At 44.3% G+C, this 14610-nt stretch overlaps 1 protein-coding gene across 3 annotated transcripts in view; it reads right to left on the bottom strand.

Annotated features, from left to right (window-relative positions):
* SMYD1 (SET and MYND domain containing 1) overlaps positions 1-14610 on the bottom strand; it is a 227527-nt gene that overhangs the window by 203585 nt on the left and 9332 nt on the right. For all 3 annotated transcript variants that reach the window (XR_008379513.1, XM_053588092.1, XM_053588093.1), the window contains 2 exons: positions 4155-4331; positions 2606-2819 (listed from right to left, as the gene is read on the bottom strand). Coding sequence is in view for 2 of the 3 variants with exons in the window: in XM_053588092.1 (XP_053444067.1) it covers positions 2606-2819; positions 4155-4331 (391 nt within the window). In the remaining variant the exon portion in view is untranslated. The remainder of the gene's footprint in view (positions 1-2605; positions 2820-4154; positions 4332-14610) is intronic.

Below are 14610 nucleotides of genomic sequence, written 5' to 3'. Positions count from 1 at the left end.
TAAAAGAGCCAAAGACGAAATATTCTCCTCCTTTTTCTGTATCTGGGTCTGATATGGGTGTCCCTCAGCACCCATCATGGTTTCTCTCTTCACGCCTGCTCTGTGTGTGTGTGTGTCTGCTTCCTCCCCCCCACCACCACCACCTAATTGCCTGAACCCCTTCATAAATTAAAATTGACATCAACATCTCCTCTGAGTTATTTTGGGTCGGTGTGGGGGGGTAGTTTTATACTCCCTATTCACAATTTTAAAATCTGATGAGTGCCATATTTAACACTGATCTCTGCTATGCAAGACAAATCAAGTTGGTTATTACTAATGTGCATTCAGTTGATTTTCTTTTCCTTAAAAGTAAGTCATTCTTTATAGAAACAGATTCCAAATATCTGCTCTCATGGTATGAAGAATGCACATGAATAAAAATAACCTAATGTTAATAACATTAACAACTGCACACAAGTTTCTACTTTTTATGTAAATACACACCTGAATTCAGTATGCATTTAGGCACTCACATGGCTATTTGTTGTGGATGAGGAGGAGTGTCACTTTCTCCATTTATTCTCTTTGGACATTTAGCGAGTACATGACATTAAGCCTGTGAGTACCACTAACAGGCTGTTTTACATTGGGCAAATCTCTTCTCTGAGTCCTGGTTTTCCCATCTGTAAGTTTTATAAATTGGACTAGATGAGCTCTAAGAATCTTTTCAGCTCTAACCATTGGTATTTGAACTTCTCTGAGTCCTGGTTTACCCATCTGTAGGTTTAATAAGTTGGATTAGATGAGCTCTAAGGATCCTTTCAGTTCTAATCCATGGTCCTAGTCCCCAGACCCCTTAAGAATGCCCAAGATTGGTCCAACACACCAATTCACCCAAGGCTATAGAGTATAACAATTAAGAGTAGAAGTATGCTCAGCACCTTTGGCTCAAGCGGCTAAGGCGCCAGCCATGTACACCTGAGGTGGTGGGTTCGAATCCATTGCCAAACAACAATGATGGCTGCAACCAAAAAAATAGCTGGGGGTTGTAGCAGGCACCTGTAGTCCCAGCTACTTGGGAGGCGGAGGCAGGAGACTCACTTGAGCCCAGGAGTTGGAGGTTACTGTGAGCTGTGATGCCACGGCACTCTACCCAGGGTGACAGCTTGAGGCTCTGTCTCAAAAAAAAAAAAAAAAAGAGTAGAAGCACATTGTAAAATTACATAGAATAATATACGGGAAGCCATGATGGTTAATTTTATGAGCTACAATGGCTGGGCTGTGGTGTCCAAATATTTGGTCAAACATTATTCTGTGTGTTTCTGTGGAGGTATTCTTTGCATGAGATTGACATTTAAATTGGTGGGCAGCACCTGTGAGTCAAAGGAGTAGGGCACTGGCCCCATATACCAGAGGGTGGCAGGTTCAAACCTGGCCCCAGCCAAAAAAAAAAAACTGCAAAAAAAAAAATTTTAATTGGTGACCTTTGAGTAAAGCAAAGTGCCCTCCATAATGTGAGTGGGCCTCATCAATCAGTTGGAGACCTTGACCATGAAGGAATTCTGCCAGCAGACAGCCTTTGGACTCTTCCCTGGGTCTCTAGCCTGCTGGCCTCGCAGATTTTAGATGTACCGAGCATCCACAATCTCTCTTTCCACAGGGGAAAGACTGGAGAGATACTGAGTATGATCATGCTGTTGTTGCTATGAAAACAACCTTCTTCATTAGCCTGCTCACTGTCACCACATAGGGACCTGACCTACCACATGGGAGACGTCTACCTCACAGCCTAGGGCCTGGGCCTCCTGATCCACCAGGCTCTCGGCCCCACCTCCTGGACTCTTGTGGCCTCCCCCAGCTCTGGTGCTCCCCCTACTAAGCCCTGACTCCCCTCTCCCTGCCTTATCCCACCACCACCACTCCACATCAATCCTGCCTGGCAGATCTGGGAAAAGATTTCCAAAGTGAATGGTAGGCAGGAAGGGAAGGTGATCAGGAGTCTTCATTTTCAACATGAAGAGGAGAAAATTTAGAAAGTACAGATAATCAAGGAGGTAAATTACCATCCAAATCTATAATCCAAAGATGATAAATAAGTAAAAGTTTGTATGTGGAATGCCAATTTCAGATAGAGCAGGAATGATTCCATAGTAGACAAGGCCAGAAAAACAACATGAGATGAGAGGTCTTTGTTTAAGATTCTGTTTTCCCTTTCAGTTATTTTTTGGCCCCCCCTCCCAACTCTGGCCTGGCAGCTTCTGGAAATTGCTTAGTTGGACAAACCCAGCTTATTGGATAACACCCCTCCTTTAAGAAGAATCTTGCTTTCTAGAATTTCTGGATTTTCTTACTTGCGTCATTGAAGGGCCTCACCCTAAATGGAAGGGGCAGTAGGTGGTTCTGCTACTTCTGATAAATTGAGGGCAGACATCCCCAGAATCTCTGGCTGCCTGGGGAAACATGGCCTTTATAGAAATAGAAGTCACCCTCCAGGGCAGATGGGGCTTTCCCTTTGAGCTATTCACTTCCACAAGGCCCCACCCTCCCAAAGGAGGAGGAGGGAATAAAGGAGGAGAAAGGAGGAGGAAGACAGGGAGGGCAGGGGAGGGACCCAGGGCCCTACCACTCCGAAGATGTGCGAGATGTACTGAATGCTGAACTGCTGGCTCTGGGGCAGCCAGTACTGCAAGAACGTGTCCACGTCTACCCGCAGCTCCTTCTGTTCCTCCTCCCCAAAGCGGTCCACGTGGTTCTGCAAGTCATCCACGGAGACCAGGCAGCCCTCTGTGAGCCCGGTGCCCTCTCTCTCCACCCGCCACACGATGCGGGCTGCCAGCCTGCGGAGAGAACAGCGTCAGGCAGGCCACTGCTGCACGCATTCATTCATTCATTTGGCAAACATTTACTGGTTGCCTAATGCATTCCAGACACAGTGTTGGGCCCAAGATAATAATTTTTAACTACATAGATAGAATTTCTTTTATCGTGATGCTTCTTATAGCAGGTGAGACACAGTAAACAAGATCATTTTAAGTAGTTAAGTGCTATGCAGAAAATAAAATAGGGTGACATGATAGGGGATGGGGAAGAAGCTGAGGTCACCTGGGGAGGTATCAAGAGGAGGTGCATTTGGATAGCAACTGGAAGGGACAGGTGGAGCTGGCTCTACAAGAGAGAGCACTTCAGGTGGACAGAGCAGGGAGCACAAAGGCCCTGAAAAAGGAACGAGCTCAGCAAGATGGAGAAACAGCAAGAAGACTAGGGTGGTTGGAGCATAGGGAACAAGAACTAGAGACCAAATAAAGGTGGAAGCGTGGCAGGAGATAGATCTCATGGGGTCTGGGGACGTGGAGAGGTGCAGCAGCCTGGGTATCTCCCAACAGTGTGGCTTCCTGGGATGAACACTGGATAAGGAGCCAGAGACCTGTTTCTGGTCCTTACTGCATGACCCTGAGCAAGTCACTTGACTTCCCTGTCCCTAAAGGAGGAACAACATTCCCTGCTATGTTGACCTCCAGAGGTATTCAGGGAAAAAATAAGATAATGGATGTCCACGTCATGAGTTAATGTATGTGTATTCTTAATTTTGGGGTAGAGAGAAGGTGGAGAAGGAGGTCAAGGTGGGGAAACAGTGTAAGCAAAGGGATGTAGGCTGCCACCACCACAACGGGGGGAGGGCCCTGGCCTGGCAGGAGCCAGAGGGCTCTGAGGAAGGAAAGGGAGCAAGAAGAGACAGGAAGGGACCTAAAGAACACAGAGCCTTAAGTGTGAGAAAGGGGGCATACTTCACCCTAACTTCACCATAACTTCACCCATACTTCTGGCTCCTTTTGCCAGATCTTCAGATTTTTTTTCAAAAGAAGCCAAAAATCCTCATTTTTTTTTAAGTGAAATTTCCCCATTTTGAAACCTTGGTGGATCAATTTTAAAATACTAAACATTGGAGAGCCATACAGGAGGAGTCTGCAGGCTGGCTCCAGCCAGCAGCTACAGTCTGGGACCCCTGCTGTGGACTGAAGGGCATAAACAGAAGTGACCAGATCCGGTCTCTTTCAGGCTCTTTTTGAATTTGCAGTCAGCCTGGCTTCCTTAGACCTGGAAATGCTGTCACTGCCACCAACCCCAACCTGACACTTAGGAATCCCAAGCACCACCTCAGGCCCAGGTCTGACCTGATGTTCTCATTGGGCACCTTCCCATATCTCTTGATGGCCGAACACTCATTCTTGTGGTTCAGCCAAGCATCCTTCTGGCAGGTGCGGTCACAGTAATGGGCAAACTTGCACTGGCCGCAGCGATGGAGCTTCTCCTGCCTCTTGAAGCAGGTGTGGCACACAAAATTTATGAGGCTGGAAATAAAGAGAAGACGTGATTGGGGTGTAGGAGACAGAACACCATGCTTATAGGAGTGGTCACTGGTTCTGAGGGAGGCTGCTGGGAGTGGGATGATCTCCCAGCTGGCATGGAGATGTTTTGTACCCGGGAGACAAGCCCTCAAGCAACTGCAGGCATTAATGAGATAAGATTGGTGGCTGTTAGCAAGCAGGTGTTATACCTTGAACATTCGTGATGCATCAGGATGGGAGTTGAGCCTGTGGGAAAAGAGCACGTAGCAACCATTAAGCATGTAGGCCCCCCACACCCGTTATATAATGTTTCAGTAAGAGGCCACAGCAGAGGTTACTCAGGGCTTCCCTGCACCTATGGGAAGTCCACCTCTTGCAAGCGTTGCACTTCTAATCCATGTCCTGGCTGGTTCCTGTGTGCAGTGTTGGGGTGCCAAAGAGGCACCGACATCAGGGCACAGTGGAAAGGGCACCATGCCAACCAGTGGGAGACCTAGGTTCTGTTACTGGCTCAATGGGCCAGTCCTTGTCTTTCTAGCCTTCAGATTCCCACTTTTCAAAATGAGGAACTTGGAATTCCAAAGGCCCCTTCCACTGTACCTATTGCTTTAGCAGATAATTTCAAGTGACCCAAATGTGCGGGACTCTACTGCCCTCTGCATATAAGCCCTTCAATTTAATTCAGGCAAGAGAAATTTCATGACCTATGTGTGTTGGGCCTGGGATGCCATAGATTACCAGAGAAAGTATTGAACTTGCAGTCATCATGTAGTGTAACAAGACTATGATAGGGAGAACAAGGTATTCTTTGAACACATTGAAGAAGACATCTGAGGAACACAGGAAGTCTTCCAGGCCAATGGAATGGGTTGAAATTCCTTATGGTCCCCTGGCCAAAAAGTCACAGGTCATCAGCACTGTGTCATGGGAGGGGGCATTTTATGTGACATTTCCTTCTCACTGTTGAAATATAATGTCTCCTTCCCAAAGAACATTGAATTATAATTATCTACTATATCATGAGACAAGAAGCATGGTAGTGATATACATGGAATGACATCTACATGCTATGATATGTCCCAGTTATCTGTGTTTTATAGCAGTAAGAATTGCAAGGTTACTGATGTCACTAATGTCATCAGATGTATTCTCCAGCTCAGAGAGATGCTGGAAACGATGAGGAGGAATAATGCATGCCCATTCCATGAGTGAAGGAGAGAGATGGAGGAAGATGAAACTCCTTACCCTGTGTTTCTGGCCTCCCAGTGTTCCCATTAGAGAGCTACAAGTCCCCCATGTTAAATATGTCATTCAAACAGAACAGGCCACACAGGAATGGTCTTCAAGACAACCTGAGAACCAGAGGGAGTACATTCTGATGTGGTCCTGTATCTCTGGTCCCCAACCGCACACTCCTGCAATGTGGGGAAGAGAAATCTCCACCACTGAAGCCAAGAGATGATGAAAGCAAGTTCAGTGATGTGCAGGGAAGTGCTGAGCTCCCTGGGAGGAGGCAATATGTAAACTCATGTTTGAGTTGACAATCTAAACAAGGATCTCAAAAGTATAAGAAAACAGGGTCATTTGGCATTACAGAATTGTAGAACCTGGAGGAAGAAACTTCTAAAGAACATCCAAGAACAGAAATCTCCTGTGCCCATCACTGACCATGAATTTTCTAATTCTCTCAGTGAAAAAGAGTTCATTGTCCCTAAGAATAGTCAGTTCAATGTTGGCCAATCCAAATTGTTGCAAACTTCTTTCACATGTTAAGTTTGAATTTGCCTCCCCAGAAAATGCATTTCTGTAGCCTAATTTGGCCCTCTGGATCCTTGCCCCATGGAAGAAGCCTGGTCAGGTTTGAAGACCACTGCCTTGTTTCCCATTCATTTCCTTTATCCAAGTTAAATATACCCAAATCCGGGCGGGGCGCGATGCCTCATGCCTGTAATGCTAGTACTCCTGGAAGGCCGAAGCGGGTCAGATCGCCTAAGTTCGAGACCAACCTGAGCTAGATCATGACCCTGTCTGTAAGAATAGCCAGATGTTGTGGTGGGCACCTGTAGTCCCAGCTATTCGGGAGGCTGAGGCAAGAGAATCACTTGAGTCCAGTAGTCTGAGGTTGCTGTAAGCTATGATGCCACAGCACTCTACCAGGGGCTGGCACTCTCACAAAGTGAGACTGTGTCTCAAAAAATAATAATAAGCTGTCCTGCACCTCTGGTTACCCTACCTCTTGCAAGCTAGCACTTCAATTTGTGTCATGCCTGGTTCTTTCGTGCGGCGCCAGGAGGCATAGCATCCCCGGCAGCAACACACTTTGAGTCATTATTTGATCTACAACAATAGAAGTATGTGCCTAATAAAATGCCATTCATTTGTAACATTCCACTCTGAGTTGAAAGTGTTCATTCACAGATGAGAATCAGAATTCTATGTTGAAGATTACCAGGAAGAAATATCAAATGAGATCGCCTGTTATTCTGCCTTGCTAGACCCCGAAAATTAAGCTTTCTTTCCTTCCTTGGATCCCAAAAATGTGAGCATGTATGTCTATTGGGAGAAGAGATGAAAAAATAAAGGACAGTGACCAGATTATTATTGGGCCTAAAGACCTGAGGCAGCAGCTGGATAATGAAGAAACATATTGACAGAGCTCCCTAGATCCATCTTCGGTTTTGAGCTCTGCATTCTTGCTCAGGGTACCTTTATGGTTTATTTTGGTTCTTTACTGTAATTCTTCCCTTAAAGATGAAAGCCAAGGGATAGTTGGGTACACTTCTCTTTTAACATCTGGCGTTTACTAGTTCTGTGAAGTTTACATTTTTTTTCCGTCTTTGCGTTTAGTGTATTTGTTCCCTTAAGACCAACAATTTTATAGACATTGCAACAAAATAAAATACTCATTTCAAATAAATAAATAAATAAATATTACCAAATTCTAGAACAATTCCTTGTACAACATGGTTTCTGGAATTCTCACACCATTCCTGTGGCCTCTGATATGCCTGCAGCAGCCCCCTGTAGCCAAAGGAAGGTGGATCTAACAGGGCAATCAAGCAAGATCTGGTGGTCAGGCTCAAGGAACAGCTCAAAGGCCAGGCCTGGTGGTCCTCTTAAGAAGTGGAAAGACAGGTGTAGAGCCAGCTGAGGTGACTGAATGGGCTCTCTTTAAACTATATCCTGGGCTTCCTAGAGTCCAGGCGGTTTTCAGCTTCTGGCTGGCCAGCTCAACACACCACTATGGGCCCACCTGCTATGGGATACATTACTAGTAAACTCTGTTAATAATCTTAAAGTGCTCAAGGGTGTGAAAGGTCAGTATTTATTTATAACTTAGAGCAGATTCAAGATTATCCATTAATAATATCTTCCTTACTCTTACACCTGCCTTTCCTTAAGCTTTCTTAGTGAGAGAAGAGGAGCAGAATTACACTCGCATACTTGAAATTGCACAGAATCCACAGCCCGTCATAACTATGCCACAGAGGGCATGCTCTGCTTAAGAAGGTCATTTGTCATGAGTGTCCCAGCAGAATAGAGCATATGGGTTTACATAGAACTTGACCATTTAGTGGAATCTCTGAGACCCTGGAGATGGGGAACAGTAAATTTCTCTCATTGTATTGAGTCAAGATTACATTCTCTTGCAACAATTTGAAGTTGATTATCAGGAACCAGATTGCCGAAAAATCCAAGTAAATTTAGTTCTTAAGATGACTCCAAATCTTATCTCCTGGACACTCAAAAGTGAGACCCTAGGTGTTGACATTTCACAATTATGGTGCCCAGATCAGAATATACTATCCAGATGTGGTGCTACTTACACTTTTTGAATCTCAACATTGAGTTTCCATTAGTTTCTTTAGTGAAAAATTTACATTAATTTAATGTCAAATTAAAAATATTGTCAGTAGAAACTCCTGAATTTTCTCAAAGATGCTGCAGCCAAGTTCCTCTGTTCATACAGCATTGCATTTGCTAGATAGCTTTCTGGAGGTACAATGGACATGTAATTCATATATTTAAAAGGTGCACTTTAATAGATTCTTACATATGCAACTACCCATAAAACTATCATTCCAATCAAGATAAAAAAACATATCCATCACCCGCCAAAACTGACTTGTTTAACTTGAAATGGCATCTTCACCTTTGTCCTTATCTGGTTACTTTCAGTGTAGCATTCCAAAGTCAAGGGCATTGTGGCAGGTGCCTATAGTTACAGCTACTTGGGAGACTGAGGCAAGAGAATCGTTTAAGCCCAAGAGTTGGAGGTTGCTGTGAGCTGTAATGCCCCACGGCACTCTACCAAGGGCGACATATAGATGGGAACATGTATTAGGGGCTGACTATATAACTGAAGGTCCTCAGAATTAACTTGTAGATGGAATACGATGTTTATTAAAGGATAAGTGATTTTAGGCAGGGCATGTTGGCACACACCTGTCATCCTAGGACTCTGAGAGGCCAGGGCGGGTGGATTGCTTAAGCTCAGGAGTTCGAGACCAGCCAAAGCAAGAGCAAGATACTGTCTCTGAAAAAAAAAAAAAAAAAACAGCTAGGCCAGGCATAGTGGCTCACGCCTGTAATCCTAGCACCCTGGGAGGCCGAGGTGGGTGGCTTGCCTGAGCTTAGAGGTTCAAGACCAGCATGAGCCAGAGTTGAGACCTTGTCTCTACCCAGAGAAAAAAAGCTGGGCATTCTGGCAGGCGCCTGTAGTCCCATCTACTTGGGAGGCTGAGGCAAGAGAATCACTTAAGCCTAGGAGGTGAAGCTATGACTCCACAGTACTCTATTGAAGGCCACAAAGTAAGACTCTGTCTCAATAAAAAATAAAGAAAGCAAGAAAAAAAGAAAATTAAAAAAAAAAAAAACTTCAAAGTAAGATTGAAAGCAAAATTAAAAAAAAAAAAAAATAGCTGGGCATTGTGGGCCTATAGTCCCAGCTACTCCAGAGACTAAAGCAAGAGGAATCACTTAAGCCCAAGAGTTTGAGGGTGCTGTGAGCTATGATGCCAGTGCACTCTACTGAGGGTGACAAAGTGAGGTTCTATCTCAAAAAAAAAAAAGAGAGAGAGAGAGGATAAGTGATTTTAAAATGTCTTAACATGAAGTTAATACAATTGCAAATTTTCTGAACTTAGACCCACATAGATTTGGGGAATAGTAGAAGTATTTTATCCCTGACATTATTTAGAATTGGTGGTGCATGGTGACATTAAAAAACAGATTGATTCTTACTGTTTTTTTTAATTCTGTGCAAAGAGCCCTTATTACCTGTATTGAAGATGGAGCCCTTGATCAGACCTGTTCTTAGTCCACACTACCAGTGAGGTTTATTAGGGGAACCTTTCCTATCTTGGCTCCAAGGAAAAGAATATTTCTGGCCTGGTGTTTGCTTGAAGGCTTCCATGAAATGACTTTATATACACTTCTAATGGGCCTGATTATTGAAAATCTATCTTTCATGAACTGTAGCTATATTATGTTCCTAAGAATAAATTCCAATAGAATGGCATTTATGTTTCTAAAGTCACTAATAATCATTTTGACCAGGAGAAGGCTAGAAACAGGGCCCAGACATGCTGCAATACAGGCTTCACCCCAGACTGGGTGACAGGGAGAGCTTTACATCACTCATATAATCATTTTATCAGGACTTGAATCAATTCAACTATCATATCAACAATATCTCACCATTGTATCATCTCATGAGATTCTTTGCTATCACTTCATTGTAATAAACTTTTAGTTTATTTTTCATAAAAATAAAATGAGTTTTTTATCATCGTGAACTCACAGTGGATTGTAAATGTGAGTCATTGATTAGTTTCTCCAGGCTCACAAATCTGTTTTATGTTCCATTCTCTAGTTTTGCTAGACCTGGAGACAAGTTTTAAAAGCTGATGAAACCCAGGAAACCTTGTGAGTCATCATACTTAAATTTAGGTCTAATGGGATGGGGCTTACCGTTCTCTCCGCTACCTCACCTGCTGTTAGGCTTAGCCAGGAGGCTGGACCTGGGGAGGAGGAAAACAGAGTAGGGCTTCTCAAACTTTAGCATCCCCAGAGAGCTCATTAAAACTCAGTTTCTAACTCAGTGTACATCTGGGTGAGGACTAGGATTCTGCATTTCCAACAAGATCTCAGGTGGTGCTGATGCTGCAACTTTGAGTAGTAAGAATGTGAAGATGAGAGAAAACCCAAATCCTGCTGCTTCTGGTGGGGCACGCTGGGAAGTGTCAGGTAGACAGGAAAAGGAAATTTTAAAAAACTAACAAAAAGCCTGTCCCTCTCGTTCTCATTTCTCCTTGTTGGTGGTGAAATGGGTATTATGGAAGGTCAAATTTGGAGTTGATCAGAACTGGGTCCAATTCCCGACTCCCATGTCTACTGGCTGTATGATCTTAGCCAAGTCCCATAACCTGTTCAAGGCTTTGTTTCCTTATGTGAAAATGTTGTTTGCATTTTTTTTTTTTTTTGCAGTTTTTGGCCAGGGCTGGATTTGAACCCGCCACCTTCTGCATGTTGGGCTGTCGCTCTACCCCTTTGAGCCACAGGCACCGCCCTTCCTTATGTGAAAATGGCAAGAACAACACCTAGATCTTGATAAGTTTGGATCTAAGGACCATTACTATTGGGTGAAACATATTCAAGCAAGAAGAAAATAACAAAGAAGTTCCGAAATTCTATCACTCTTGGAGTGATTTTCAGAGTTATATAAAATGGAAAGTAGCCAGCACAGAGCCTGATGCAGGATAAGTGCTCAGAGGACATCAGCCTGCTCCACTCACCCCACCTGTCACCAAGAGGGTAAGAGCAGGTGAAGACTCAGCTCCTGTTCTCTTCAGCTTCAGAGAGGAAGACTGAAGAACCTCTGCTCTTCAGTCAAGGGACAAGGGCCCTCCCCTGACAAAAATATCCTCCCCTCCCCTTTTTTCTTCCCCCAGTGCAAAAGAATGTCCAAACAACATGAGATCCTAAAACTACTTTTTGGATTCCAAGACAAAGACCACTTGTCCCAGCCAAGCTTAGCTGGATGACCTTTAGAGAGTCTCATATTTCTATTTATGCAAGAGAATATTTACTCCCATTTATATAGCACTTTGCATTTTCAAAGAGATGCATGCCCAAGAGTTTGAGGTTGCTGTGAGCTGTGACGCCACAGTACTCTACCCAGAGCAACAGCTTGAGACGCTGTCTCAAAAAAAGAAAAAAAAAAAAAAAAAGAAAATGACTACATGGGGTTTGAGCCCTTTGAAAACACAGCTACCTTTAGAGTAGTGGTGATCATTATTCTTGAGAGTATCATTCTCATAAGGCTGCCTGATGCTGGACCCTGTTCCCAGCGGACAGCAGCTGCCACTGCAAAGCCTACCTGGTTGCCTGTAGCTCTAAGAGCACACTGGCCTGGCTGCTGGTCCCCACTCACACTTTGCTGTGTGGCCATGCTGGGCTCTGTCATCTGTCAAAGTCAGGAGGGCTGAAAGGGCAGCTACTGTTCAGCTCCTTTTATGGAAATAGCCAGTTACTGGAGAGATAAATACAAAGACAAGGTGACTAGGCTCGGCGTCCAAAGCTCAGTGGTTAGGGTGCCAGTCACATACACTGGGGCTGGCGGGTTTGAACCCAGCCTGGGCCTGCCAAACAACAATGACAACTACTCAAAAAAAAATAGCCAGGTGTTGTGGCAGGCACCTGTTGTCACAGCTACTTGGGAGGCTAAGGCCTCCCAAGAATCACTTAAGCCCAAGAGTTTGAGGTTGCTGTGAGCTGTGATGCCACAGTACTCTACCCAGAGCAAATAGCTTGAGACTCTGTCTCAAAAAAAATAAAAAAATAAAAAAAGACAAGGTGACTACATGGGGTTTGAGCCCTCTGAAAACACAGCCAGAGAAGGGCGTTGCCTGTGGCTCCAAGGAGTAGGGCACCGGCCCCATATACCTGAGGTGGTGGGTTCAAGCCCACTCCTGGCCAAAAACAAACAAACAAAAAAACCACAGCCAGAGAAGACTGAACCAATAGTTCTGTCTTTCTGGGATGCTTGCAAATTCTCGCCCTGTCAGAAATTCTCCCCTCAGAAATTGGGGGGGAGGTGGCCTAAAGAACATTTCATCCCTCAAATACCCAGACAGTGTCACAACATTTTAGATTCATTTTCTTATTCCTTCTTTCTTTTCTTCCTTTTTCCCTCTCTCCTTCTCCCCTCCCTTCTTTGCTTCCCTTCTTCCTGCCTTTCACGAGTGTTTTATTGAGTATCTGTTATGTTCTATGCATAGAGCTGGGTAATAGAGGGGATAAAAACAAAGACGATCTGATCTTGCCTTCAAACAAACCCCATAAACACATGACCAAGGTGAGACCTGCAGACCTCAAGTGTCATAACCTGCTGTAAGGTTCCAGGAAGGGAGAACTGACTTCCACTAAGGTGGGGAAGAGGCAGAATCCAGAAAGGCAGTCACTAAGGAGGTAAGGAGGCATTACTTTCCCCTCTAAGATGGTCTGAGATCAGAGAAGGTCCAGGTCTTCAGGGAAGTAGCACTAATGAGTCAGAGGCTTCCGTGTGGACATGCGCAGGCTCACACAGGAGACAGAAGTATCTGTTTGACAATATCAGGGATTCATATACATACCAAATATTATAAACCCCGGAGTAAGAAGTTAGGGGGTATTGCTTCCTTGGATTGGGCCTAAGGAACTGCTAATATTTTTTAATATCCCTTTTTATTAAAACACCAACTCTCAGCGGCTCCTGTAGTTCAGTGGGTAGGGCAGAGCCACATACACCGAGGTTGACAGGTTCGAACCCGGCCCTGGCCAGCTAAAGCAACAATGACAACTGCAACAAAAAAAATAGCCAACATTGTGGTGTGTGCCTATACTCCCAGCTACTTGGGAGGCTGAGGCAAAAGAAAATCGCTTAAGCCCAAGAGTTTGAGTTTGATACAGTGGCATCTACCGAGGGTGACATAGTGAGACTCTGTCTCTAAATAAATAAATAAGTAAAACACCAACTCTCAGGAGTTTCTGTGCCACACTCGCATGACAAGGTCCACACTCCCCACACAGACTTCTAGGCACGTCCATGTGCTAGCTGTGACCATGCCCCTCAACTCACATTCAAAACACATCCTCAGATGCAAATGAGTGAGGATGGCATTATTATGGAGGCAGCCTGCCATTTGATCTCATCTGTATGTAAAAGGCAATTGTTCCCAAACATCTGAATTCAAGGATTATTTAGCAATATTTACCAATATAGCTCACAATGGATTATATGACACGCTAACATGTTTTGCTTCTGCAGCTAAAAGTGCCAAATTAAAGGCATAAGTCTAGCCAGGCATCTTGGCTCATCCCTGTAATCCTAACACTTGAGGAGCCAGAGGAGAGAGGATTACTTGAAGGAGTTCAAGACCAGGCTCAGCAAGAGCAAGACCCCGTCCCTACAAAAAATAGAAAAATAAGCCATGTGTGCAGGTGGGCACCTGTAGTTCCAGCTACTTGGGAGGCTGAAGCAGGAGGGTTGCTTGAGCCAGGAGTTAAAGGTTGCAATGAAGTATGATGATGCCACTGCACTCTAGGATGGACAAACAGAGTAGCATTGTCTATAAAGAAATAAATAAGTCTAAATGTATAGTGGTTGTCTTCTGCATCAAGTGCCAACATTTAAGGCTATAACCTGAGTACTCTAACAAACACATTTATTATTTTCTGAACTAATTGTTAAGGAATTTCTCTAATCCTTTTATTAAATTATTTCCATTTATAGCATCACTTATTCCCCCCCCACCTACCCACCAGCTGTTATCAGATTAAAGGCCACATGTGTGTTTGTGCATTTGCCAGAGCTAATCCTGGTGTTCCCACAGGCTCACATGAAATTATACCAGCTAAAAGTCCAGCTGTCTCCACTGGACTTAAAAAAACTCATAACTAGTTCAATTTTTAAAAAAAATCCTGAATGACAATAGTTTGCTTAAAAGTACTCATGTTCCCTTCATCTCTTCCTCTACACACACACACACACACACATATGCACACACAATCTCCTGGACACTTTTTTTTTTAGAGGCAGAGTCCACTTTGTCACCCTCCGTAGAGTGCTGTGTCGTCACAGCTCACAGCAATCTCCAGCTCTTGGGCTTAGGTGATTCTCTTGCCTCAGCCTCACAAGTAGCTGGGACTACAAGTGCCCACCACAACACCCGGCTATTTTTTTGTTGCAGTTTGGCTGGGGCAGGGTTCGAACCCACCACCCTCCATATATGGGCTGGCG

This window comes from Nycticebus coucang, chromosome 4 (assembly GCF_027406575.1).
Source record: "Nycticebus coucang isolate mNycCou1 chromosome 4, mNycCou1.pri, whole genome shotgun sequence".
Classification (NCBI taxonomy): Eukaryota; Metazoa; Chordata; class Mammalia; order Primates; family Lorisidae; genus Nycticebus; species Nycticebus coucang.
Note: the sequence above shows the minus strand (reverse complement) of the source record. Positions and strands in the feature narration are given on the sequence as shown.